Source organism: Prionailurus bengalensis, chromosome A2, assembly GCF_016509475.1.
Source record: "Prionailurus bengalensis isolate Pbe53 chromosome A2, Fcat_Pben_1.1_paternal_pri, whole genome shotgun sequence".
Classification (NCBI taxonomy): Eukaryota; Metazoa; Chordata; class Mammalia; order Carnivora; family Felidae; genus Prionailurus; species Prionailurus bengalensis.
Window position 1 is genome coordinate 52,222,668 of NC_057348.1, and position 26,617 is coordinate 52,249,284.

Here is a 26,617-nt window from a genome sequence, read left to right on the forward strand (position 1 = left end):
AAAGACTGTCTTTGCTCTGTCCTTATTTTTTTGTTTTTATTCATCAACCAAATTCATCTTGACCATCCCTGCCACCCACTCCTCCCCTGGTCTCATAAGCCTGAAACCACCAAGGCATTTTTGACAACTTCTCCCTTTATGTCTCATGCAGTTATTGACCAGCTTGCTTTTTGTAATTACCCTGGCAAACATCCTGTCCTCTCCATTTATTGTCCATCCATCTACTCACCCACACATGCAACAAATATTGAGCCCTCAGTAGCTCTTCAGTACCTCCAGAGTGACAATTGCTCTTAGAATTTCCCATTTGTACAAACATATTGCTGACACGCAGAATAATACAAATGAAATGCTGTATATTCTATGAAACAGCAATTTCAAATAACTTCTGTATGCTCCTGTCTTCATTGTATTTTATCAAATGACAGCATGTGAAGCAATGTTGTGGTTTTGCAATATTTTCCTGGTACCTCTATGCATATTTGTTGAAGATGGAAAAAACTGGTGATTACTGGTTGTCCTTCCTTTGTAGCTTTGCTAAACCTTAGTCTAACTCAGGGAGTAGCCAGATCTGGCCAAAGGCCTGTTTTTGTACATAAAGTTTTATTGGAACATAGCCACATCCCTTCCTGTAGGCATTGTAGGTGGCTGCTTTTGTGCTACTGTATAGCAGCAGACTTGAATGGTTGTGACAGAGACGATGTGACCCACAAAGCCTAAAATATTCACTCTCTGCTCCTTCACAGAAAAAGTTTGTGGATCTGTAATCTTTTTAAGTTTATTTATTTATGTTGAGAGAAGGGGGGGAGGGGAGGAGTGCAGAGGGAGAGAGAGAGAATCCCAAGCAGGCTCTGCACTGTCAGCACAGAGCCTGATGTGGAGCTCAAACTCACAAACTGTGAGATCATGACCTGAGTTGACATCAAGAGTCAGCCGCTTCACTGACTGAGCCACCCAGGCGCCCCAAATAGGTCTATAATCTGTGAAACTAATTCACGCAGACTCTCTGGCATCTAACAAGAAACTAATATAAACTGCTGTCACCCAAAACATGGATGGTTTCAAACACTGCAAAGCGTTAGTGATAGCTGCAGTGCAGAGGTTTTCTGAAAGGTCCTTAAAAATCTCACCCCAGCCTTTGTAGCCCGCAGATGTGCTATTTCTTGTGTCCAAATGCTCACTTACTATGGATGTTACTCATTCACTCATTAATTCATCCAGTAAGTGTTGCATACTTACTGTGTGCCAGGTACCAGGCTGGGGGTTCTTCTCAGCGGTGGGTAATCCAGACCGTGGAGTTACGGCCTGCTGGGGGAGATGCAGAATGAATACGTAACAGAAATGCTATGGATGGAAGACAAGTGGGGCTGGGAGAGAAAAGAACAAGGGCGGGGGAACCCTTCACAGGGGTCAGAGAAGCATTCCTTCAAGAGAGGTGTCCATCTGCAATGGGAAGGACGAGCAGGGCTTGGCCAGGTGAGCAGCACATGTGAAGTTTTCAAATGGGAAGGATCTGGTGAATGTGCAGCGAAGCAACTGGGAGTCCAGATAGAATCGGTGATGGCATGAGATGGGGCAGGGGAAGTCGGCAGGGGTCAGACCTTGCAGGTCATGGGGAAAGGGCAGGATTTTATTCTAAGTGTGATGGAGAGCCCCTGAACGTTTTTAAGCAGCATGATATAATGTTCATCCTTAAAAGCTGGTTCTGGCTGCTTGTTGCAAGTGGATGGGTGAGAGACAGGCTGTGGGAGCCCTGTTAGCAGGTGACCAAGGCAGAGGTAGCAGCGGAATGGAGAGAAGTGGTCGCATCAGTCGACTTTTGGCGTGGCATCCTTGTTCTGTGGGGCCAGAAGGTGCACAGGGGTTCGAGACCTTAAAATCCTTTGACTGTGGAATGGGGGTGGCTGGCCCAGCCTCGGTCCCGGACACTCTGCCCTCTGCAGGCAGCCGTCCTGCCCACCAGATAGTCAGGGTGTCCCCTCATGCTGCCCCCCACTCCCTCCCCTTCTGGCTCCTGGTTTTTGCTCTCTCCTCTGCCCAGTTTCTTCCTCTGTCCTCCTCTTGGTGGATGATTTATGGATTTTTCCCCCTCATTTCCTGGTCTCCAGGAGCAGAGGTTGGGAGGGGAGGGCACTGCAAAAACAATTCTGGTCCCTTCCCCGCCTCCTACTAGTGCCACTTTAAAGGAAGCTGCAGGATTAGCTGGGATTTTAAGAAGAATCCTGCCTTTTCACTGCTTTGGGGCTCTGTTTTTATTCTTTTCAGAGCTCTAGGACACCAAGGCAGGAGAAAAGAAAACACACGCGCGCGCGCGCGCGCACACACACACACACACACACACACACACAGAGAAACAGCTGCAAATAGCCTTGACTTGATTTTTTTTCTTCCCCTTCCTTCATTCACCAACAAGTAGAAGAATTGGAGGTGGCACAGGACTCTTAAACAGCCCGTGTCGTCTGCATGATGTTAATAGTAAAGCAAATGGTTAAGTGGCACTTTGTTGCAGGCCCTGTTCTAAGGCTCTAATTACATTAACCTACTGAGTCCTCACAACAACCCTGTGAGAAAGGCGTGACAATTACCCCATTTTGCAGATGAGAAGACCAAAGTTCGTAGGGCTTAAGTTGTGTGCCCTAAGATCCTGGGGGGACCAGAGCCTGTTGGGATGGAGGAGGAACAAGGTGGGGCCCCTGGACAGGTGAGGGCACCCACTCCAGGCAGTCTGCCCTAGAGCTGCCTCATGGATGCACAGCCCAGAGGGGCCCTGGGAGGCTCCTCCCCAGAGTGTGTGCCTTTTTTTCCCCCCGCCCCCCCCACCACTAAGGCGGGTTAGAGCCGCCAGCGGGGAAACCACCAGGAGCCCCACACAGAAAATTTATTCTTCAGGAGCACCCTCTAAAGTGGCTAATGGATTCAATGAGGCATAAAGCAGGAGTAAAGGGGGCAGGGGAAATAAAAGGGAAAGATGTGTGAAAGGGAAGAGAACAGGCCCAGGGAAGGAACTGGGCAGCGCTGTCTCTAGGCCCTCAAGTGGCCTTTGTTGTAGCCTGAAGCAAGTGGGGACGGCCTTGGTGGCAGGGCTCTCCCAGTGGCCCGGCTGATGTCTGCATTCAGAGAAGAAACTAGAGCGCTCATGAGCTGCATGCAGAGAGCCCAGGCGGCCGGCGCAGGGAGGTCCCTGCCCTCGGGCCCCCAGAGCCCGAGGACACCCGGAGCCTGAGCCACTGCGAGGGGGCTTTTGTGCCCAGTTGGGAGTGCTTCTCCCACAACTGTGGTTTGGGGAGAGCTGTAGATTGTCACATTAAGTCAAAGGAGTTTAGCATCTTGATTCAACCCTTTCTTTGGCCTTGAATGACAGCGCGTCACCTTTAGCGGGAACCCTGGCAGCGAGGAAGGTTGGAAAGGAGGGAAGCTTTGTGACTCAGTAATACTGTCTTTATTAAAGCACAAAGGCCCCCCAAAGTCCCAGTGGTTGCTGGATGGGAGGGGCTCTGCAGGGCTGGCCGCCTCCTGAGAAGGCCCGTTGGAGCACTGCACGGGGGACCTGGCTGGGGGCAGCGGGCGCTGTTAACCCTCATGGAGCGGAGCACCTCTGGGGACCTGGCACGCTTGGAGCCCACCCGCATGCGTGGCCTCCCTGGGAATCAGGAGCCCACCCTTCCCTATGGCAGGCATGGAAGAGTCAAAGTGGCTTTGCTGTCAATGTGAGGCCAAGAGCAGTGCTTTTGGAAAACTAAACCAGAAGCAAGTGGGTACTTATTTTGTGCCTACTGAATGTCAGCACCGTACTAGGCATTCACAAAAGAATTGTGAGCTATGTATCCTGCCCACAAGAATCTGGCAAAGGAGATGAAGAGAGATAGCAATTAAGAGGAACAGAATAAGCCAGTGTTTGGGGTCCAGAGTCCCACCCCACTACTCACCAATTGTGTGATTCAGTGCGTGCCACCATGACCTTGTATGGCTGTTCATATCACTTCATCTCTCAGGGCCTCAGTTTCCTCTTCTGTCAAGATTAGCATGACAAGTGCAGTGACAAGTTGGTAGCTGTGCTGATGTCACTAATGACAGAACAGATGAGGCAGGGGGTCCTGGCAGCCAGAGCATGCTGGAGGGGGAGGAAGACAGGGAAGGGGTCAGCGTGTCTAGGAGGTTCTGGGTAGGGGTGAATGGGAAGGGTGATGAGCATAGACCCAAAGGGGACTTCGGGGGAGCATTGAGAGGTCATGTGAGCCTGAGCAGACTGTGGAGTGGATGGCGAAGCAGGGGGCTGGCAAGTTACAGTGCACCTGCTTGCTCTTGGCTGGCAGCAGTTGGCTAGCTCAGTGTAGTGTAGCTGGAATTGACAGGGAGCCACTGTCTTCCTCCAGAGCCCCTGCTAGATCCCTCCTTCCTCCCCATCCCTGTGTCAGTCAGGGATATTGCCACTGTGTCAGTCAGCATTCAGCCAGAGCAGCAGAACCAGTAGGCGATGTAGAGATTTTGTGCAAGGCACTGCTGATTGTGGGTGCTTGCCGGACAAGTGTAAGGTCCGTAGGGGAGGCTGCAACTCTTGAGCAAGAGCTAATACCGCTGCCCACAGGCACCACTTCTTCCTGAGGGAAACCTTGCTTCTGTTCCTGAGGCCTTGTAGCTGATGGAATCAGACCCACCCAGATCATTTGGGATAATCTCCCTTATCATCAGTCAGCTGCTGGTGGACCTTAATCACATCTACAAAACACCTTCACAGCAACACCTACATTGGTGACTGTAGCCTAGCTACCTTGCACACTAGAGTCCTTCTTGTGCCATCATCCAGAGGTGTCCTACCCACCTGGCTGATAGCACAGGGGCTACCTTCTGTGCCCCCTGCCCAGGCCCATTGTCCACCACTGCCAGGCTCAGCTTCCTTCACCATGGCTTTCATTGCATCACTTCTCTGAGAACTCTGGAGCAGCCCCCATTACCTGTAGCACCCACTCGGGTCTCTCAAAATCAGCCAACCAATATCGTAGCACTGAGTATTTTTGGGTTTTGTACAGTTCCTTTTCCCTGCAATCTCCTTTCTCCTCTGTCGTGGGGTAAATTAATAACCATGCAGCTTGGATGTCACTGCTTCCCTGGGATCATTCCTAGCACAGGGATGTTTCGTAACTGCCTGTTTACTTGCCTGCTTACACTCCAGCCTCTAAACTTGTTTGGAGTTGCTATCTGCAGTCCCAGGCACAGGGCATGCTTAATAAATATTTGCCTCTCCAAGTAAGAAGTCTCCCTGAGCTCACAAGCCTGGCAGTCATGAGACAATGACAGGCAAACTTGGGCCGGCTGCATGCTGCTGGCAGGTGGCTGCCATCGAGGGCCACCAGAGGAGTTCAGAGAAGGCCCGGAAGGATGAGAGTGGAAGGGGTCTGGAAAGCTTCCTGGAGGAACAGGAGATATCAGAGTAGGGCATAAAAACAGCAAAAAGAGGAAGCAGGAGTGGGAAGAAGCCACGGTGCTGCCCGTCACCCTGCCAATGCCCGTTACTTGCCAGTGACACAGGGAGGACTGGCGGGGTGAGAGGCATAGAGGCAGGGAGGCAGGTTTGGGGGGAAAGCTAGCTTGCAGTGAGGAAGACTTAAATCTCCTCCATCCAATGCGAACATTTCCCAAATGCCAGGGAAGGATTCAAGCTGGACCTTCAAATGTGGGCAGAATGTCAGGGCGGGAGGGAAGGCAACCAGACACGAGGGAAGAGCTGTTGGCGGGGAGTGTCTTGCTGGGGGAGGCGGGGAGTGGACCAAGGTTTTCTGGATGGATGAGGCTGGTGATTTTGGCAGAAGTTTCACACTTTTTAACCTTCCTATCAAAATCACCTCCCATGGGGATGGGAAACCATATGAATAAAGTATTTCCTTCAGCATTTTCAATGGTGTAAAGAAAAAAAGGGATCCTAAGAGCCCAACAGTCATGGAATAGCTTATTATGTCATGGGATATTTACTCAGTGGAATTTAAAAATAGCTTTTGGCAAAATGGGGAGAACATGCTTTGCGAAGGACTGTTAAATGGAAAAGGTACATTATACAATATTGAATTACATCATGTTATGATTAAACAAGGTATAAACTCTGGTTATACGTGTATAAGGATCAGAAGGCAGCACAGGAACGTTCTGGGGAAACTGGCCTTTCACTTTGAAATACTCAGTGCTGTAATATTGGTTGGCTGATTTTGAGAGACCAGAGTGGGTGCTACAGGTAATGGGGGCTGCTCCAGAGTTCTCAGAGAAGTGATGCAATGAAAGCCTTGGTGAAAGAAGCTGAGCCTGGCAGTGGTGGACGATGGTCCCGGGCAGGGGGCACGGCAGGGTAGCCCCTGTGCACTCAGCCGGGCGTGGGTAGGACACCTCTGGACGAGAGTGTAGGAAAGACTCTATAACGTGCAAGGTAGCTAGGCTACAGTCACGTGATTCAAACACCTGTGTTAATGTTGCTGTGAAGGGGTTTTGTGCTTGTGATTACGGTCCACCAGCAGCTGGCTTACATCCTTTCCTCCCCCCCCACCCCGCTTTCCTCTCTTCTTTTTTCCTTCTCTCTTTTCCTCTTTCCCTTCCTCTTCCCTCCTCATTCAGTGAGTGAGCATCCATTGCTTATTGTCAGGGGCTCTTCTGCATTTCCTTATTTCTTGTTAGTTGATTCAATCAGCTGACAAGTATGTGTTGCCTGTCATGTGTTAGGACCCATTTCATTGATTGGGGTGAAAGTTCCAAAGCAATTTCCTGACAATCACACAACCAAGCCCTCTTCCTTCCACCTCCTCCCAACACCGGTGGCTAGGAAAACAGAGGGACAACCTATCTTGGGGGAGAGGAGTGAAAAATGAGGCGGAGTCCATAGGAATTGTGTGTGATCCCAAGTGTGCAGCTGTAGGTGTGATACCCTTATCTAAGGACCAGCAGAAAATGAGGGGTGATGATAGGTCTGGGGGGGATGCAGGATGATATGGAGGGTGTCACAGAAGCTATGGAGTCAGACTGACCCAGGTTCAAAGCTCAGGTCTTTGCCCTAAGTTGAGTAAACATTTACTGAGGACTTACTGTGTGTCTGACATTGGGCTGGGCACTCTACTTTCATGATTGAACTTAACCTTCACAACAGACTGTCAGGTGAGTATTAGCAAACTCACTTTATAAATGAAGATACTGAGGCCCAGAGGTGAGTGATGTGCAGAGGGGCCACTTAGCTGTTTGAGGAGTCAGGATTTGAACCCAGGTCTGCCAAAGTGGATCTCGAAACTGGTGTTGTTCCCACCAGTGTATGCAGAGCCCTGAATACGTGTTGGCTGCCTTCCTGGCCTAGATGAATATTCACCAGCCCAAGTGCTTAATATGTGCTTGGCACCATAGGCAGGTGACCTGGAGGTAGACAGGCAGAAGAGAGCAGAGCCTGGTGGTCCTGAGTTTGAACCGAAGCTCTGCCCTGCAGGTCTGGGCATGGGCCTTTCTTTTGCCTCTGAGCTATTTCCTCAGCCTTCACTGGGGACAGTAAGAGTGCCCATGTCAGTGGTCTGAGGCACGTTAAGGTTTAAGTAGGGTGAGGCATGCAAATACTTGCCTGGTGCTTGTCACACAGGACACACACAGATCACTGTTGTTTTTATTTAATTGCTTGTGTTTTTTTATAAACTCATTCTCTAACTTAAAAAGGTTCTCAGTCTAGTGGAGAAGTAAGACTGGACTCCCTTTCTTGGAGATAATTAACACTATTTTGTAGTACAGATTAGTTGTCAAATAATGGCACTGTCATGCTGGTACAGAGCTTGGATAAGGAAGCTACTGTGGCCCAGAGTAGTCTGGAAAAGCCTTCTGGAAGAGGTGGAAAAGCCTTCTGGAAGAAGCCTTCTGAGCTTCACTTTGAAGGACAGCCCAGGGGCAGGGGCTGAGCTGGGCCTTCCAGAGGATCAGGGGTATGGAAAGGGGGAGTCAGTTGTGGTCATGGAGATTGGGAAGCCATAGGCAAGGCCAGATTTCAGGGGAGGGGGGCACAAGTGCCAGACTAAGGTCACATGGATGGTCGGGATCCACTGAGGGTCCTTGACCAGGGGTGTGTTTAGGGAAAGTGGAGGGGGCACAGATAGGCCTCGCACTGTGCATCGTGCCATGGCAGTAGCTATCTTCCTTCCTGTTTGACAACCCCCCATGTGTAATGAATTTGAACCCCCAGTGAGAACATTGAAGCAGAAGATAATTCACTCTGCAGAAGCCAGACATGATCTTTATCCTGAATCGCAGGTATGTTGTGTCACAGTTACGATGGACCCAGTATACTGACAATAGCAGTATCAACACCAGGAGGCAGGTGCTCACTCCATGCCAGCCCTAACTGCCCCCCCACCCAGTGCCGCTTAAGCCACTCACAGACCCAGCACCCCTTCTTTATGGCAAAGATTTGCAATAATGCCTTTATCGCCCTGAAATGCGATTCATAAATAATCTACCTGCACAGATAAGTTCAAGAAAATTGACATAACACCCAGCTGTCTTTTTTTTTTTTTAATTTTTTTTAAACGTTTTATTTATTTTTGAGACAGGGAGAGACAGAGCATGAACAGGGGAGGGTCAGAGAGAGGGAGACACAGAATCTGTGTCAGCACAGAGCCTGACGCGGGGCTCGAACTCACGGACCGCGAGATCATGACCTGAGCCGAAGTCGGCCGCTTAACCGACTGAGCCACCCAGGTGCCCCATCACCCAGCTGTCTTTTAAAAGAGAAACAAAAAGGAAGCAACTTCTAATAAAATAGCATGTGTTTCAATATGTAAATGTTCCAGCATGCCACAAAGGTAATAGAGTCATCAGGTGCTGGCAGCAGCCTGGCACGAATACATCTGGATATAAGACAAGAGAGCCAACTTTGGGGCCCTTGGGTGGCTCCGTCGGTTGAGCATCTGACTTTGGCTCAGGTCATGATCTTGCCGTTTGTGAGTTTGAGCCCCGCGTTGGGCTCTCTGCTGACAGCTCGGAGCCTGGAGCTGGAGCCTGCTTTGGATTCTGTGTCTCCCCATCTCTCGGCCCCTCCCGTGCTCATGCCCTGTCTCTCTCTGTCTCTCAATAATAAATAAATGCTAAAAAAAATTTTTTTTTTAAAAAGAGAGCTAAGTTTTCACAGAATATTGTCAGTGCTTTTTCTGTGGTTTACATCTTGAAATAAGAGCTAACCACATCTGTTATGGAATCACCATGAATGCAGCAGCTACAAATGTGGGTAGACGGGTGTTTCATTGACCACTGGGCTCTATCTGTGGCGTTACCATCGGTGATAGGATTTTCTGAAATGATGAATGACATTAATGTTTGGTAAAGAACTGAATAAGAGAGTGTACAGTGTACCCTCAATTTACATGGTAATTCCATTTCTGGAAAATTCAGTTTATATTAAAATGAGGTAAAATATACTTTGAAGTTACTTGTAAAACAGATTCTAGGCTTGATAGAAACAGCTCCCCACCCCCATGAATGTCTAGTGGCACATTGGGAAAGCGTGTGAAACAGAGCAGTTTTTGTTATGTGGGGAGTGTCCCATGCGTTGCAGAATTACCAGCCCTCCTAGCCCTCGGTCGTTAAGTGCTGGGTCTCTATCTTTGTGATGACCTCAAATGGCCCGCGTGTCTCCAGGTCACCCCTTAGACAACAGTACTACTTCGTTGACAAGCACCAATGTACGTTAAGCTGTTTAGCCTTGACAACAATCCTCTGAGTAGATATTTTCATTCCCACATTATGGGTGTGCACGTCGAGGCTTGGAGAGGTGTTGTCACCTGCTCATGATCACAGAGCTGGGACTGGACCCACTTCATTCATCTGCTTCACCACAGCGTTTAATACTGCGTTAGTGTTTTATGGAAGTGTATGTTTAAAGATGAATTCAGGGGTGCCTTGGTGGCTCAGTCAGTTAAGTATCTGACTCTTGACTTTGGCTCAGGTCACGATTTCACAGTTCTTGGGGTTCAAGTCCTCTGTTGGGCTCTGCATTGACAGTGGGGAGCCTGCTTGGGATTCTCTCTCACTCTCTGCCCCTCCCCTGCTCTCTCTCTCTCTCTCAAATAAATAAACTTAAAGATGAATTCATCATGCATTTATTAAACACCTACTGGATTACAGGCACCGATAAGTCCTGTAGACACACAGGCAAATAACTAAGATGTGGTCCCTGTATAACACACGGGATGGTCCAGAGAGAGAGAGAGAGGGAGGGAACATGGCTCAGGAAAGGAAAAGAAAGAAAGGAATAGAAGGGATAGAAAGAGGGAACATGGCTCAGGAAAGGAATAGAAGGAAATCCACATTGTGGCCAATGTGCATTCCTCAAGAGGAAACGGAGAAAGGCAGGCTGGGTTGGTAGGCAGGGACCAGCTTAGGAGGGGTTTGTAGGCCAGCCTAGTAAGAAGATGAAAGGAATGGAGAGTCACTGGAAGGCTGAAAGCAGAGGGGTGACATGACCAGGGTTTCCTTATGAAAAGGCCCCTGTGACTGTGACATGGAGAGTGGGTCAACAGGAGCCAAGGCTGGGGCCCTCTTCTGCTGGTTCACCAGCACGCGGTGGCAGCTTTGCAGTGGGGACAAGAGGACAGGTTTGAGAACCAACACAGGAGTGCAAATCAGCCCCCACCCCGCCCCCCTGTGACTGAATGTAGAGGGTGAAAGGAACAGAGACGTCCTCAAGGAAACCCAGGTTCCTGGTTCAAGTGTGTGGTGCCTGGTGGCACTGCTGCCTGAGATGGGGGACCCGGCAGGAGGATGAGGCACGGCTAGAGCTGAGGGAGATCCCTGTTGCATTTGTGATGTCTGTAGCACTGTAAGTAGAGAGTGTCTGCACAGTGGTCTAAAGCCCAGGAAGGAGGGATGTCGGGGGGGGGGGGGGGGGACACCAGCATATATGTTAGGGGTCCACGGATGCTTAAGGGAGCCCTTAAACCTCTTGGAATTGTGTAAAACTTTTGGGACCATGTGGATAACCACATTTTTCTAGGGTGATGGTTCACAGCTGTCCTCTCATTTTCAAAGAGGCTTGTGTCCCCCAAATGGTGAGGAATTTCTGATAGTGTAATTTCATCTGATGTAAGTTACACCACTATTTTATATACCAGTACAAAATACTACCAATTGAGAAGGGTGTTTACCAGAAGCAAAAATACCTCTAATTCGTGTGCTCTGTGTTCCCTGAACTTCACCTGTGCCACATGAAATAACCAACCAAGACTCTAATGGACTCTCACTGTTCTGAAGTTTCTTTGGTGGATTCTCTTGTCTGCTGGCATATTGTTTGGATTTTAATAGCTATTGTTTGCATGTACTGCAGTAACAATGTAATACAGCTTCATGTCCTGGAAGGTATTTTCTTAGATCCATAAAGTACAGTTGATGCTTGAGCCACATGGGGGTTAGGGCTGCACAGTTGAAAATCAATATATTAAGTTTTGACTCCCCAAAGACTTAACTAATAGCCTGCCGTTGACCGATAACATAAGCAGGTGACTAACACATATTTTGTGTATGTATCATATATTGTAGTCTTACAGTCAAGTAAACTAAAGAAAATGTTATTAAGAAAATTATAAGGGGGGGTGCCTCAGTGGCTCAGTCGATTGAGCATCCGACTCTTGATTTTGGCTCAGGTCATGATCCCAGGGTCATGGGATTGAGCCACCACATCGGACTCCACGCTGAGCATTGGAGCCGACTTGAGATTCTGTCTCCCTCCCTCTCTCCTTCTACCACTCACCCCACTCATGCTCTTTCTCTTCTCTATAAAATAAAATCATAAGAGAAAATACATTTACAGCACTCTACTGGATTTATAATACAGTCCATATAAGAGGACCTGCAGAGTTCAAACCTATATTGTTCAAAGGTTAACTGTACTTGGTTGTTTCTTCATAAGAAAAGATAAAATTATGATTATTTTTCTAATGACTTATATTTGCTTTACAGTACCAATTTTCACCTCTTTTTGTGTGCCTGTCAGTGTAATCTTTTCAAAAGACCTTTTAAACACCAGAAGTTGATTGAAATTAATTTAAACTATTTTTTTCAATGTTTATTTATTATTTGAGAGAGGGAGAGAGAGAGAGAGCATGAGCAGAGGAGGGGCACAGAGAGACACAGAATCTGAAGCAGGTTCCAGGCTCCGAGCTGTCATCACAGAGCCCAATGTGGGGCTCGAACTCACAACCCATGAGTTCATGACCTGAGCTGAAGTCGGACACTTAACCAACTGAGCCACCCAGGGGCCCCTAAACGATTTTAACCTACAAAGCCCCTCAACTGAAGCGATGATAATAGGGACAGCTCTGACCTAGGGCCCTTATACTCAGGGAGCAGTGGCGACCCTGCAGCTGCCACCTGAGGGGGTGCATCGTGACTTCAGAGATAATAAGGTGAACAGTGCGGAAAGCATGCATCTTCGAATTGGTGGAATTGAAACTGTGGGAACAGATGGGCTACCCAGGGAGAGAATGCAAGAGAAGGGAGGAGGGGTAAATATCAGGGGTTTGGGGAGGCTGAGAGGTGGAGAAGGAACCTGAAAAGGAAGCTGAGTTCCCTGGGAAGTCGAGAAAAGCCAGAATTGAAAGGCCTGAGGAGGGAGTGAGGGAGGAGAGCCCACCACATCTGTTCACACGTGGTGAGAGCACGTCCAGCTTCAGTGCACTGAAGGGGCTCTGGGGCAGTGGAGTCCAACTGTGCATTTCTTAATTTATTCATGAAGAGGGGGGTGAGAGACAAAGGGTGACACCATTATCCAGCAAAGGGACACACAAGGAGGAACCTGTTTGGGGGAGAAAGTCGTGGTTTCGGTTTTGAGCATGTGGAATTATAGGTCAGAAATCCGGGTGGATGTACACATAAGGAACAAAAGGAGTTGAAAATGTGGGTCTTAAATTTGAGATACGGCTGGGCTGGTGAGAGAGACTGAAGGCCATCGGCACATCGGTGATGTGCTTAACTACCGGAGTAAGTAAGGCAAGTCAGGAGAGTGGGTAGAGAGCAAATAGAGGTTGGCTGAGGCCAGATTTTGGGGGATCAGCTTTGGAATCTACAGAGAGCAAGTGTAACTGTGAAACAGAGGGCGGGGCTCGCTCCCAATCTATCTTTGTATCCTCTCTGCCTCCCACGGCATCTGGCACAGGACACATGCTCATCAAAGTTGGTCAACTGGCTGATAAATTGATGGAAAGAAGGAGTGAAGAAATGAGTCTGTGAAAGAGACTAAAAAAAAATCACGCAGAACGGAAACAGGAAACCAGAGGCATCATCTAATGAGGGAAAGTGAAAGCTGCAAAATTGGAGGACACATGCTAAGAAATTACTGAGTTTGACCTAATAGGTGTGCCTGGTGTCTTCTGGGGTGGCTGCTGAGTGGAGAGGTGGCAGACAGAAGGTGGGTGTCCATCAACAGAGGCAAGTGTAGATTCTTCTTTCAAGTCATAAAGCTGTTTTGGAGGGAGCATTTTGCAGCCACAGGTGGCCTAGGTGGGATCCATGTTGTTCAGGACTCCTAAGGCAGACCCAGGAGAACAGCAGGTGATTGGCCTGTGGGCTGATGGGAAGTGGTTTGTCTTAGAGAACAGGTGATGCAGGATCCATGCAGGATCCAGGCAGCTCTTTCTGACTGAGACACAGTCCCTGAATGTTGGCTCTCCTCTCCACACCTCCATTGCCAAGAGGAAGCGTGTTAAAGACTAGCGTAAGAGGATGTAGTGTGGTGCTTCTCATCTGACAGCCTCCCCACAACCCCTGCCTGGGATTTAATGGTGTGCTTTAATGGTGCTCTTGGTCTCCATGGTGACACCAGCCTTCTAGTCCAAGAGAGATGGATGGGGTTTAAATCATTATTAGCCAAGGTACCAAGTGTGTTTTCCAGGCAGTAAATAATAGCTCCTAAAGCTCTTGTAAGCTTGGCTGGGCACTGCATGGAATATTTATGTCATTTGAGCTTGTCTGGGGATTTGTTTTCATTTTTGTGGTCTTTATGGTGGAGCTATGTAAAAATCAATAGCACTGCCTCTCTAGTTAATCTTAATTCACCATGAAATAGGCTTAAACACTAGACTCCCCCATCCAGTGATTTTTAGATATCCTGTGGACAAAGATTTGAATCGGGCTCAACCATCTTAATGAGCATGGTTGCTATTTAAGTACCTTGTCACCTCTGGGCCCCCAGCTTTTCTACTACCATGCAAAGCTGGTTTCTTTCCCTGGAGATGATGGTCCCAGGCTGAAGCACCCCACGTGCTCCATGTCCTGACAGTTCTTTCTTGCTCTGAGGAATGTATTCACATAGTACATTCTAGATCAGGACTCTTTAGAGCAATAGGGACAGTCTGTCTCCCTTCGCAGCCCAGGCCCATGAAGAGCTCTCTAGCTACACCACTGCCACCTGAGCTGCCTGCTCCCTCATCAGAGTGATGTGTTCCTGAGCTCCCGCTGCTACTACTGAATGGGTCCACCATTATGGCTGTCCATGTCTAGGGCTGGCTTGTATGCCCTTATAGGCAGGGGTCCGACTCATTCATCAGCATGCTTTCCAAAAACAGCAGAGGGCCTGACACACAGTGGGCTCAATAAATGGCTGGTGAATTGAATTAGAAAGCTCTTAATCCTCAGATGGAGAGGCTCAAAGTGAGAACTGTTTACATTTAAGGCCTGTTGCAGACACATGGGATTATATCCTGTTTTGTTCCATTTGTTCTTTCTGGGTTATTGAGGTCATAATGTGTTCATTCACCCACTATTTAGTCTGTGTAGGCCTTTGTGAAAAGCATTCAGAGCCTGCAAAGATGAATAAGGCGCTTGCCCTTCAGTGAATCCCACTTTAGAAGGAGAGGCAGGTGTACGAGAAGGTAGAATGATATCAGAACTAAGTGAAAGAAGGCTGGGAGGCTGTTTGCTATGAGCCAATGTGTGAAGTTTCTGTGCCTGGTATTGTGTAGGCATTGGTTCATTTAATTCTCACCCTTAACCATAAGAGGTAGGAACTGTTATCCATATTCCATAGAGTTAAGAGCCCAAGGCTCAAAGGGATTGAGTTAATTGGCTGTATGATTATCCCCATTTTGTAGAAGAAAATATCAAGACCTAGAAAGACAATAACTTGCCAAAAGTAGGTCATGTACACAGAAAGTGCCAGAGGCGGGATTTGAGCTTGGTTATTCTGCTGTCAAGGTTGATCCCCCTATACTGCCCCCATGTGCTGTAGGCTAAGGAAGGAGGATTTCATCCTGTAGCCTAATGCTGATTCCTGAAAGACATGGTAATTGACCAGTCTTGAAGGTTGGCAAGATTTTGTTAACTAGAAAAGGGGGAAAGGACCTTCCAGGTGAAGAGAATGACAAAAGCAAAGGCTTACACCCATGAAAGTGCAGGGTTTGTTCGGGGACCACAGGGAAATGTGTGAGATGAAGCTGGTTGGATTGTAAGGCCACTTGAATTCACTATGGGGCTGTGTAGTGGTTGAGTGCTGGTTTTGGAGCCAGACAGATCTGAGCTTGAATCCTGTTTTTTCTGTTTAACCATGGGCTAAATACTCAGCTTCTGGGCGCCTCACTTTCCACTTCTGTGAAAGGGGAAATGATAATGGTTTTTATCTTATAGAACTGGATAACATAAGAAGGAAGCATGTAGAACCAGCAATAAGTGTTAGTCCTGTCATTATTAGGGATCTCCTGATTTTCCATTTCTCCTGAACAGAGCACTTTTCCCTCTTAATCCCTCTGTTCCAACCAGCATACCCCTGATTGGTAAATAATAAAACCATGGGATCTCCAAATTGGACTAGTCCATGGGTGTAGATGATCTCTATGGCCCCAACCATTAACAAGAAGAAAGAATAACACCATTCCATTTGGTTCTGTGCCCACCATGCCCCAACCCCTGAAGATCCCTTATTGATCTAATCTTTCCTTCATAACCTATGAGGGCTGGCAGTGGCATTTTTGGGTCAGAATCTGAGAAGTCTTAGCAAATTTACCCCCATAAACTGTACCTGATTCCCCAACAGCCACATACCCCTCAATGGGGAGCCCCCAGGCTCCTTTCTCACTGGGTTCCTGAAGCCTCATGAGGGTTGGCAATGCTTATTGTCCTTGGCTTCCCCTGAAAGTCTGGCTCCCCCCTTTCACAGGGCAAGCTTTGTCCCTGTGATGACACAGCTGGGACCCATCCTTCCCTTCACTGCAGCCTTTCAGTCCCTTCTATTCTTTTAATTTGGAACTTGGTCTTAGGGGGTTTTATCCTGGTATAATTTCTCCTATTACATCTAAGAACTGTTTGCACCCTGCCCCCTTCAGTGACCATAGCTGTTGGCTGGAGTCAGGACTCCAGAGGATTCTCACCCATAATGGCCACTTTGGCTTATTCCTACCTCTCTCTAGCCTTCATTTCAGAGTCTGGCTGCTGCACCCCCTCACAGTGGCTATGTGCACTTCCCTTCTGTTCTGATGTTTTTCTTATCTCTGGTCCTCTTCACCTAGATTGTCCCAGCCAATGATTTACTACCTCTTTACACCAGCCTTCTGCTTTCTGCTGCCCCAACAATGCTCTTCACTCCCGTTGTTAATGAGAGGATCCCATAAGGGTTTTTAAGAGCCACTCTCCTGCCCCCCCCCCAACCCTTACCGCCGAGACAGAGATGACTCCAGCCTCTTTGTTTACATTCTTGAACCCCCAGATATGTTGATTTCTACTGGCCAAAGCTACTCACTCACTGGGCTGGAGGGACATTGCTTATTGACCTAGTGATGCAAAGGCAGTCACAGTTTTTCCAATTATTGAGCAGTGTCTGTGTGGCAGTTGCCTTGCATGGTGATCTCAAATTCTCACATCAACCTTTGAAATAAGTGTTATCCTCATTTCACACATGAAGAGGACAGGGGCTCAGGAAGACCTCAGAGACCTTCTAACCCATGTATGCACCTTTCTACTTGATGATGGGATCCACACCAAATTTGGCTACTCACCCTGTCAGGCTCATTCTAAACTGTGACAGAGAAGGTTAAAACAGTGGTTTGTTAGAAATGGTGATCTCTTTGACAGGTCTGTTTTAACTGCTCTTTTAATTTTACGGACTGGACCTTTCTGAAGACTTCCTGACTGTATTTGTTGCCATTGATGGTTGATTCCAGGTGTGGAAGGATGGTGGCTCTGAAGAGTCTACCTTCAGGATTCTCAGGTCATCCTTTGAATCTTCTTTTCATTCTGAGTAGAAAGGAATAAGGTGGGTCATTTGGGCTAGTGCCTTCATTTAAGAAAAAATGATACAGACTTAAAGCAGGACAGGGCCTATCCAAGATCACAGAGGCAATCCGTGGTTAGATATTTAGGTTACATGTTGGACTTCTTACAACGGAGACCTCAAAGAGCAGTAGTGGAAGGAACGTGTATTTCTCTCTCCCATAACAGTCCAGGTATAAGCTGCCTGCTGTTGGGGACCCAGGCTGTTTCTGTTCTGTTGCCATGTTTTTCTTCATTTCCTATTTCTGTTAGAATGGTTGCCCTCATTTCCATGGTCTAAGATTTCTCACAACTTGGTCTTCATTCCAGCCTGTGGGATGGACAAGAGGAGAAGAATAGGATACAGCTCTTCCCTTTAAAGATACAACCTGGAACTTGTACATAGTGTAGTCACATGGCCACACCTAGCTACAAGAGGGTCTGGGAAATGTTGCCTTTATTCTAGACAGCCATGGATCCAGTCAAAAATAGGAGTTTTGTTACTGCAGAAAAAGGGAATGCGAATCTTGAAAGGGGGCCCATGTTCTCTGCCACTATGGTAAAATGGGGACTAGAGCTAGCTCATCCCACCCTGCTTGCTGCCTCCAGTTCTAACCCTGTCCCTCTCAACCCAGATCTAGGACAGTACCCTGAAACATGGGTCCCAAGGCTGGCTGGTGATTTTAGGCCCCACACATGGACTAACTTTCATAGATAAAGATACACCACAAATCACTGCATAAAAATTATAACTTCAGCTTCCCAAGGAAATATTTCTGCATTGCTGAAATGCTGTTATCTCCTTGAATAGTGAATATCTTTGCTATACTCTTATGAAAACATGGCTCCATCCACCTATTTAGAATTTGATTGCTAGAACAGAATGTTTTTTTCTTCATTTCCTATTTCTGTTAGAATGGTCTAAGAATAATGTCTCTAAAAAGGGTGAAGAGGCCAGATGTGTTCATGGTGACATCCCTCCTTCAGATCCACATTCTCCTAGAACCTTGTTTTGAGAGATCAGTAACATCCTCTGGGAGATCATACCAGACTATTTGGTGCCTGCTATGGTGTCCCTACCTAGGAATTCAGGTAGTTTTCCCTCAAAAACCAGCACTGGGGAAAATCTGTTGTTATTAAAAACATTGATTCTCTAAGGATTGCAATCATATGTAATGGGCATATGTACCCTACACACAGAGGCAAGCCCAGCTAGAATGGAAAGGGTGGGGGGAAGGCTGGACTAATACAATGTTTCCCACACTGGGGTGGTAGGCTACCAGGAGTTGCTGGCAAAAGTCAAGAAAACTGGACCTTTGAAGTTAAGGACAGACAGAGGGAGAAACAGGAGTTGAAAATAGGAAGGCATGTCTGGCCAGGTTTATGGCATGGAGCACAGCTTGTATGGTAGAAAGAGCTGACTTCTGATTACTTACCGTTCTGTGACCTGGCACAATCCACTTCTTTCTTTAATCCTCAAGTGTTTTTGTTTTTTGTTTGTTTGTTTGTTTTTGTCTACAAAATGGGGCCAGAACCTATTCGACTGGCATGAAGATCAGTCAGAGATAGTATACGACACATCTTTGGCACCCGGTGGTGCCTCAGTTACCAACAGCATCTTCCAAGGCCCTGGGTAACTGGCTCTCAGAAGGTTCAGCCTAAATTAGAGTCAGGACCTTGGATAGCTCTACAAATCCTGGTCCTTTGAAAGGGTTGTGGTTAATCCTGGACTGTTCTAGAAAACATTGTGGTTGCTGGGCAGGACCCCAGCGATCATCCATGTGATCTATCCCACAAATATGGGAAGTGTTTTTTTCTACTGGCAGTCCACAGGATGATTTTAGTGATACATGAACCTGGATTAAAGAACATCCGATTACATAATGAGATAATATTCCCATGTTGCTTAAGGCAAAAGGTACAGTTAACTACTTCATCTTTTAGCACCTCCCTGACACTTGCTACTCTTGGTTTTGAACAGAGAACATAGCCCAGACTCTGACTGAGCCTTTGGCTATAATTTAATCATGCTTTGTTTTCATTGCATTTATTTTTGCATTTACCTTCTATATTTGTCATTAGATGTAATGGTTTTCTGTTTATGGGGGTAATTCAGTTTTTCCATTACATATATTTATTGAACATAAGAGAGAATATTGAATTATAGAAAAATATTAAGTAAATAATACAAAAGTATACATATATATGGCAAAAAAAAATTGAGAAAATGGTATAAAGATGATTGAAGCTTGGATTAGTTCATCCCTGCCTCTTGTGGATGGTAAAGTGCCAGCCCAGAGAGGCAATGGAACTTGCTCAAGCCACTTATTATATTGGATCTTCTGACCCTGTGGTTCTATGTCTTTGCCCCCACACCAGCCTACTTTCCCAAAGCCTTTTGAACAAGGCTCAACTTTCCAATTGACCCCATTATCCTGGAAAACTTAGGGAGGGGCAGCCTTTCTGCAACTTTTGTCATGTTCTCAATGATCAGACAGTCTCCCTGCTATGAAATAAATAGCTGTGTCCTGGAAGTAGGGGGAACATGCTCCACAATTCCAGTATTGGAATGCAAATGAGCAATTAGAGTCAATTAAAACAGGATACAGTATAATTACCACCAAGTGTGCTAACCTTTATATTCAAGAGGACTTGACCTGCTGAAAGGAAATTAAACAATAGTAAAAAACAAAACAAAACCTCTTCCTTAACCAAGGGGGATGTGCTTGGGGCAGGAGCCTCACTTCAGGGGCCTCTGAGGTCTGACAGATTAGACCCTCCTTCCCCCACACCCAACTTTCTGGGTCTGAGCTACCAGCCAGACTTGATGGTACCTTGTCAGTGACTTTTATGCCCATCACCAAACACTGCATATTTTAGCTAAATGCCCAAGCCCTGCTTGGGTCTTCCAGAGACTCCTGTAGCCTTGGGCATCTTGAAAGCCATGCTGAACTTTGCTGCAAAGTACCTTGTACCTGCACTTCCTTGACCTCTGCATCTGAACTGATCTGTCTTTTAAAGCAAGATCTCTTACTTCCTTATTTATAAACACTCCTCTGAAAATCCGATTCGATTTTCTGAATCCCATTTTATGCGGACCCAGCGTTTCCTACAGAGGAAGCACACGGTAGTGTTGTGAAACCCTGCAGTCTAACCTTGGGGTCCCAGACCTCAGCCTGCTTATTTGTTCATCCATCCACCAAATGTTTATTGAGCTTGTTTTATGTACCTTGTGCTGTCCTGGGCACTGTGGACACAGCAGGGAAAGTAAAAGACAAAACTCCCTTTCCTCAAGGAGCTTATGTTTTGGAAATCTTACACTTACAAGGTGATAAAACAGTGGGTGGAAAGCAGCTAGAGGGGACCAGAGAGCACTGGAGTGACAGGGATGTGTGTGTGGTGGGGGAGGGAGTCAGGGAGGAAGTGGCACTCCAGCTCTCCGTAACAGGTGGGCAGATGGCATGGCTTATAGGTTTAGAGGGTGGATCCTGAGCTGGGACTGAGGTACAGTAGTCCGGCCCCCCGCCCCTTATTCATGGTTTTGATCTCTGTGGTTTCAGTTCCTCCCTGGAAGCAGATGATCCTTCTCCTGATGTCAGAGGGTCAATAGTAGCCTAATGCTATGTCACAGTAGTCTAGGTCATTCACCTTGCTTCTCCTTACACAGGCACGTTACCATCTCACAGCATCACAAGAGGGATAAGTATAGTACAGTGAGGTATTTTGGGAGAGAGAGACCACATTCACTTAACTTTTATTGCAGTATATTGTTATAATTGTTCTAGTTTATTCTTAGTTAATGTTCATTAATGTGTTTAATCTCTTACTGTGACTAAGTTATTAATTAAACTTTATCATAGGTATGTACATACAGGAAAAAACATAGTATATATAGGGTTCAGTCCTACCTGTCTGGATCTTGGAACATATCCCCCATGGATAAGGGTGAGTGGGGGCTTATAGTACTTCAGAAACACCATTCTGGGCTTCAGCTGCCTGATGTATAAAGTAGGTAGGACAATGGTATCACACCTGGATGGCAGGGTCCCTGACTTTGAGGAGTCCTCAGCCTTGTGGGGATTCAAACACACCCAGGAGGAACACCTGGGGCTGGATAGTACAAATAGAAGAAGGCACAAAAAGATAAGGAGGCCTTGAAGGAGCCTGGCATGCTTTCCAAGGGTGAGGAACCTGGTACAGCAGAGGACAAAGTAGTTGGGGGAAGGATAGAGACTGATCAAGTCACACAGCAAGCCAGGGAAGCCCAAGATTTGAACACGGGGTCATCTGACTCAAAGCCTAATCCTTTGCGCTATATCCCACGGCCTTCAATGTGCGGTTGGGGAGGGCAGATTCAGAGAAGCAGGAAGACACATGCTGAATTCATAGTTTTGAAACTTGCCTGCAGTGTGGACAGAGTGGGGCTGGTGCATGACTAAGAAGAAAGATAATGAAAGGCTTTGGTGGTGGGTCTGAAGAGGGGGTGTAATTTCAGAATATAGTTGGAGATCAAGTTGGTGGGTCTTAATACCACTGATTGAATGGGGACACAGCTCAGGAAAGAGGGGAGGCAGACTCCAGCTTGAACACCTGGAGGACAACCCAGGGGACAGTATTCTCAGCCCACTTCCACATTGTTGGCTAGTTCCACATCTTCCCTGCCTGACTCAGCCTCTCCCATTCCTGCTTATCCTTGGAGACCCAGCTGCAACTCCACTGTCGGCACCCAAAGGCCGAATCCATTCACAAAGAACCTTCCAGCCTGTCTCTCTAGCCTCCTTTTCCTGTTTCACACTGCTCCTTTGGGTGTCATGACCCCAGGAATCCCATTCAGGTATGCACATTCAGCAGGTCTTTCCTTAAGCACGAGATCTGGGGCTTACCACTCTGGGCACAGGGACTAAGGACCTGCAGGAGACTGTGAAGGCATAAATGAAAAGTGGGCTAGATCAAGGGTAGAAGATAGTGGGTTTCTTCCCAGCTGATTATGGAGCTGCCTGGAGTACTGTGGAGGGTTCTGAGGCTGTGTCCATGCTTAGCTGCACAGAGTATTGTGATCGATTAGTGATGTCTGCCATGAACACAGGAGGGATAGGGCAGGGTAAATGCTATTTATGTACAATTTCTTAATGACAAGATCTGTATTGTATGGACAATCTACAGCTGTTCTCAGGAAAAATCAAAGATGATGTCCCAATGGCTGGTATAACTGAGGGCAGAAACAAATCAGAAGGGGGCTGTTAAGAGAACCAGGACAAGTGTCAGATACAGGCTGTCCTCAGCATTGCATTTCAACTTTCATACCACTTGTGTCCATTACATAATGATGCCCCTAAACCACCTTTTGTTCCCTGACTTGAGGCTCTCAAACCTCAGCTCACAAAGGGATTTTTCTAGCTAATGCCTGCCAGCCAGTGGTTTCGTTTTGGCAGCCTAAGTCATTGTCTGTACTGTGGTCTTTGAGCAGTTCATCTGAATATTTTGTTTCCCTTATGGTTTTATTTTAAAAAACGTAAAAATGAAGGTGTGGATACCAGTGGAGGGAGGGTAGTTCTCCTCAATGTAATGTAGAAGCAGAACATGCATTTAGAACTTTAAACAATGGAATTACTTCAAAATAATTGTTATCTATTTAATAAATCATACTACTGTGGTCATTGAGGAGTAGTCTGCTATGTATGTTGTTGAGGGCATAGTGAGAGTGCATTTGGCTAGGTTATAAGTGACCCCTTAATGTTCACTCAAAAACAGACCAGGTGGAGGGGCTCCTGGGTGCTCAGTTGGTTGAGTATCCAACTTGTCTCCTGATTTTGACTCAGGTCATGATCCCAGGGTCCTAGGATCCAGCCCCACATCAGGCTTCATGCTCAGCCTAAGATTCTCTCTCTCTCCCTCTGCCCCTCTACCTTGCTTGCTCGTGTGTGTGCTCTCTCGCTCTCTCTCTCTCAAAAAAAAAAAGACCAGGTGGAGTATAACCAACAAGTTTAGTCACATCAAGGTGGTCCCACAGAGTAAAGATAAAGTCCTATGATTTTCACTTGTTCTATTTTATAGGATAACATTCTTTTCCTTACATTTTGTGAGCATTGGGGGTTAAGATAGATATGTCATCCTTCAGGGCCTGGGCATTCTGGATAATTAATCTTCTGCCATACCACAGAGACAAAAGTGGAAATTATGCAATTAAAAGCAATAGATTTTAGCTTCCTCCTGTCTTTTCACAGACATAAGCCAGTTGACCATGGTGTGGGGGTTCATTTTGAAGGAAGATACTCAAGAATTTATATGAAATGCTGAAGATCCACGCAAGATTGTGTCTGTAAGGCTAAGAGAAATGGGAGCTTTTATACCACGATGAGCTGTCTGGGCAGGAACCGTCAGCCCTATTGACTGCTGGCCTCTCATTTTTGACTATTAATATCAGCTGTTGGCTCCGATTCTTATACATCTGACTTGCATTCACCTGGATTACAGTATATGTTACAGCCAGAGGTTGTTTGAAATAACTGACATATCAGTAGAGCTGACTGTTGGTTTGGAAACAGGATGCTTAACTGGCTGGGGCAGGGCTGTGAGTAGGCTGAGGATGCTGCCAGCCCTGTGGGCCAAGGACAGTGTCTGGATGAAACAACCCAGTCCTCCAGATGTGAGCTCCAGGACCCAATGACACCACCCTCTGCTGGTTCTTATTTCTTGTTTTTGAGGACTGGGTTTAAATCCCTGCTTTGTCACCAACTGAATGACTTACATTTGCATTTATGTAAAGTATGGACTCTTACTTTTTTGTTTGAAGGTTAAGTGCAAAGAAGCAATACCTTTTTTTGTTACTGCTTTGCAATGTTCCTGTCCCCTTTAGTCCCTCTAATGCGTATATGACCATTCTTCAATGAAGTAATAGCCCAGTTAACACAAGGATCACTGTGTGTCCTGCCATAAATAGCATCTCTATTTCAGTTTTTCGAAGATGTTAATTTATATGAAAATAAAAAATAATACAAGGAAAAATTCAAGTTACATAAATGTAACTATTTCCATTGTCATGTGTAAAGTGGCTGGCATTTAGTAAGATTTTATTCTCTTCTTCCCTCTGTCCCCGTTTCCCATGTCCTGAACTCCTTTATGGTTCAATACCTGGATCACCTCCTTGGAGAAGCCCTCCCTGACTGCCTCTGTAATTAGCTACTCTTTGGTCCTCCATCCTTTATATTCCGCTGATTACATAATGCATTAATTATCTACTTACCTACATGTCTGTCTTTTCTACCAGAGTGGGGCCTCTTGAGGCAGAAACTTCCATTTTGAGACTTATTTGCATATTCCAGAGTCTAGCTCAGCGCTTGGTGCATAGGAGTGTTTTTGGTGAGTGAGTGAGTAAGTAGGTGGATGAGTGAGTAAATGAATGAATGCAAAAACTGAGTGAGGGACTAGACCACTGGTAAAAGAAACCCTGAGCTGGGAAGGTCTTCAACTAGAAGAATTAAGACCGTAGGTCACACAGCATAAGTACTTTAGCAGGGAAGTCTGAGTCTCTGAACCATACAAAAGCTGGTACACATATCTGTGTCTGTGCACCTTTGGGGGAAGAGAGGAGAGTCTGTAGCTGTCCTCAGATTCTCAGAGACATCCATGGCCCCCAAATGTTGACAAGTTGCTGATGTAAACAGATGGAACAGGCAGGCCCCACCGAGAGGGCACAACGAAGTGATTACAGAAGAGATGTGACAAAGGAGGAAAAATCAGACCTGGAGGAGGAGACACCGAGTCCTGCATGGACCTCAAGGAGAGGTTGTGGCCCAAGGACAGGATAGAGTCTTGAGGGTGTTGCTATTTGCTTATAAGCAGTGCTTGTGTGAGGAAACCCAGGGAAGATTCTGTTTCTTGTACAGAATCTGTGGGCTGAAAAGAACTGCTCAGTTTGCTGGTTCCAATCATTGGCCTCCAGGCACACCGAGCAGAAATGATCCCAGGCAAACACTGGGTCTTTCTTGCCCCAAATAGCTTCCCTCCCCCATTTCCCTGCACTTTACTCTTCTCTCCTCTCCTCTCCTCTCCTCTCCTCTCCTCTCCTCTCCTCTCCTCTCCTCTCCTCTTCTCTCCTCAGTATGTATGTATGTATTTATTTATTTATTTAGAGAGGGCATGTGAACAGGGGAGGGGCAGAGAGAGAGAGATAGAGAGAGAGAGGGAATCCCAAGCAGGCTCCACACTGTCAGCACAGAGCCCAAGGTGGGGCTTGATCTCTCAAACCCTGAGATCACGACCTGAGTCAAAGTCAAGAGTCAGACACTCAACCGACTGGGCCACCCAGGTGCCCCTCCCCTGCATCTTTCTATTCTATCCTTGGCTGTGAAAACTTGATTATCATTAAGAGCAGTCTTTTTCAAAAATGTGGGTCATGGCCCATTGGTGAATCGTGACGTAAATTTAGAGGGTCATGACCAGCCTTATGAAAACATGAAATAGAATATGATAGAAAATATTGAGTGCCTCACACATGTAAGAGTGAGTATCATGTGGGACGTCCTGTTTCAGCTCAATATGTATGGGATTTTGATATCATATGTATTTCCTTTTGTGGGTTGTGGTCACAAATGATTGATAAGCACCGGTCTCAAGCATCATTGTAGGCATTCATGAGATACTCGCTGAAAGGCCAGGCCCCTGAGCGGACAGTGGTGAGAGATGAGGTGGGAGAAGAAGCCACGTTGGGGTTCTACACTAGAAAGCCCTCTGCTCCTGGCCAGAAGTTAGGGCCCTGCCACATTGCCCACCACCATCACCCCTTCTTGATTCTTTCCTCTCCTCCCCTGGGCAGGTTGTATACGTCACTGCAACATTTCCCTATATCATGCTTCTGATCCTCCTGATCCGAGGCGTCACCTTGCCCGGGGCCTCCGAAGGCATCAAGTTCTACCTGTATCCTGACCTCTCCCGGCTCTCCGACCCACAGGTAAAGTTGCTTGCTTCGTGTCCAGTTGCCTGTTACCACTGGGACGCCCTCTGCCAGCCTCTGCTGCCAGCCACGGGGGCTTAGCAGCTGGCTGAGCATGTAGAAGTCCATGGACCCCTTCTCACAATAATCATTTTCCATGCATAAATTAAATGCCTAGGAAATCCAGTATATTGAAATACAACCATCAAAACATCAACAAAAGACAAATTTGTGGCATGTAATAATATATGTGCTTGTTTATCAATACATTAAAGAGCAAGATCCAGCAACAGGTCCTATGATTTTTATGGTTTCAAAGTCATGGTGAGCATAAATGATGTGTGGAGATATCTGTACTGTGATATGAAAGTATCTGGGATTTCTACTGCTGACAATTCTGCAGTTTGTTGTCTATGTTCATAATTGAAGAAATGCTAAATTTGTTAGAGGTAA

General features: G+C 46.7%; 1 protein-coding gene across 2 annotated transcripts in view; it reads left to right on the plus strand.

Annotated features, from left to right (window-relative positions):
• Positions 1–26,617, plus strand: part of SLC6A11 (solute carrier family 6 member 11) — a 132,708-nt gene that overhangs the window by 37,233 nt on the left and 68,858 nt on the right. Inside the window, exon 6 of one of the 2 annotated variants that reach the window (XM_043588126.1) lies at positions 26,048–26,182. The exons of the other annotated variant lie outside the window; for it this stretch is intronic. Within the exon in view, the coding sequence (XP_043444061.1) occupies positions 26,048–26,182 (135 nt within the window). The remainder of the gene's footprint in view (positions 1–26,047; positions 26,183–26,617) is intronic. 2 annotated transcript variants of the gene reach the window in all.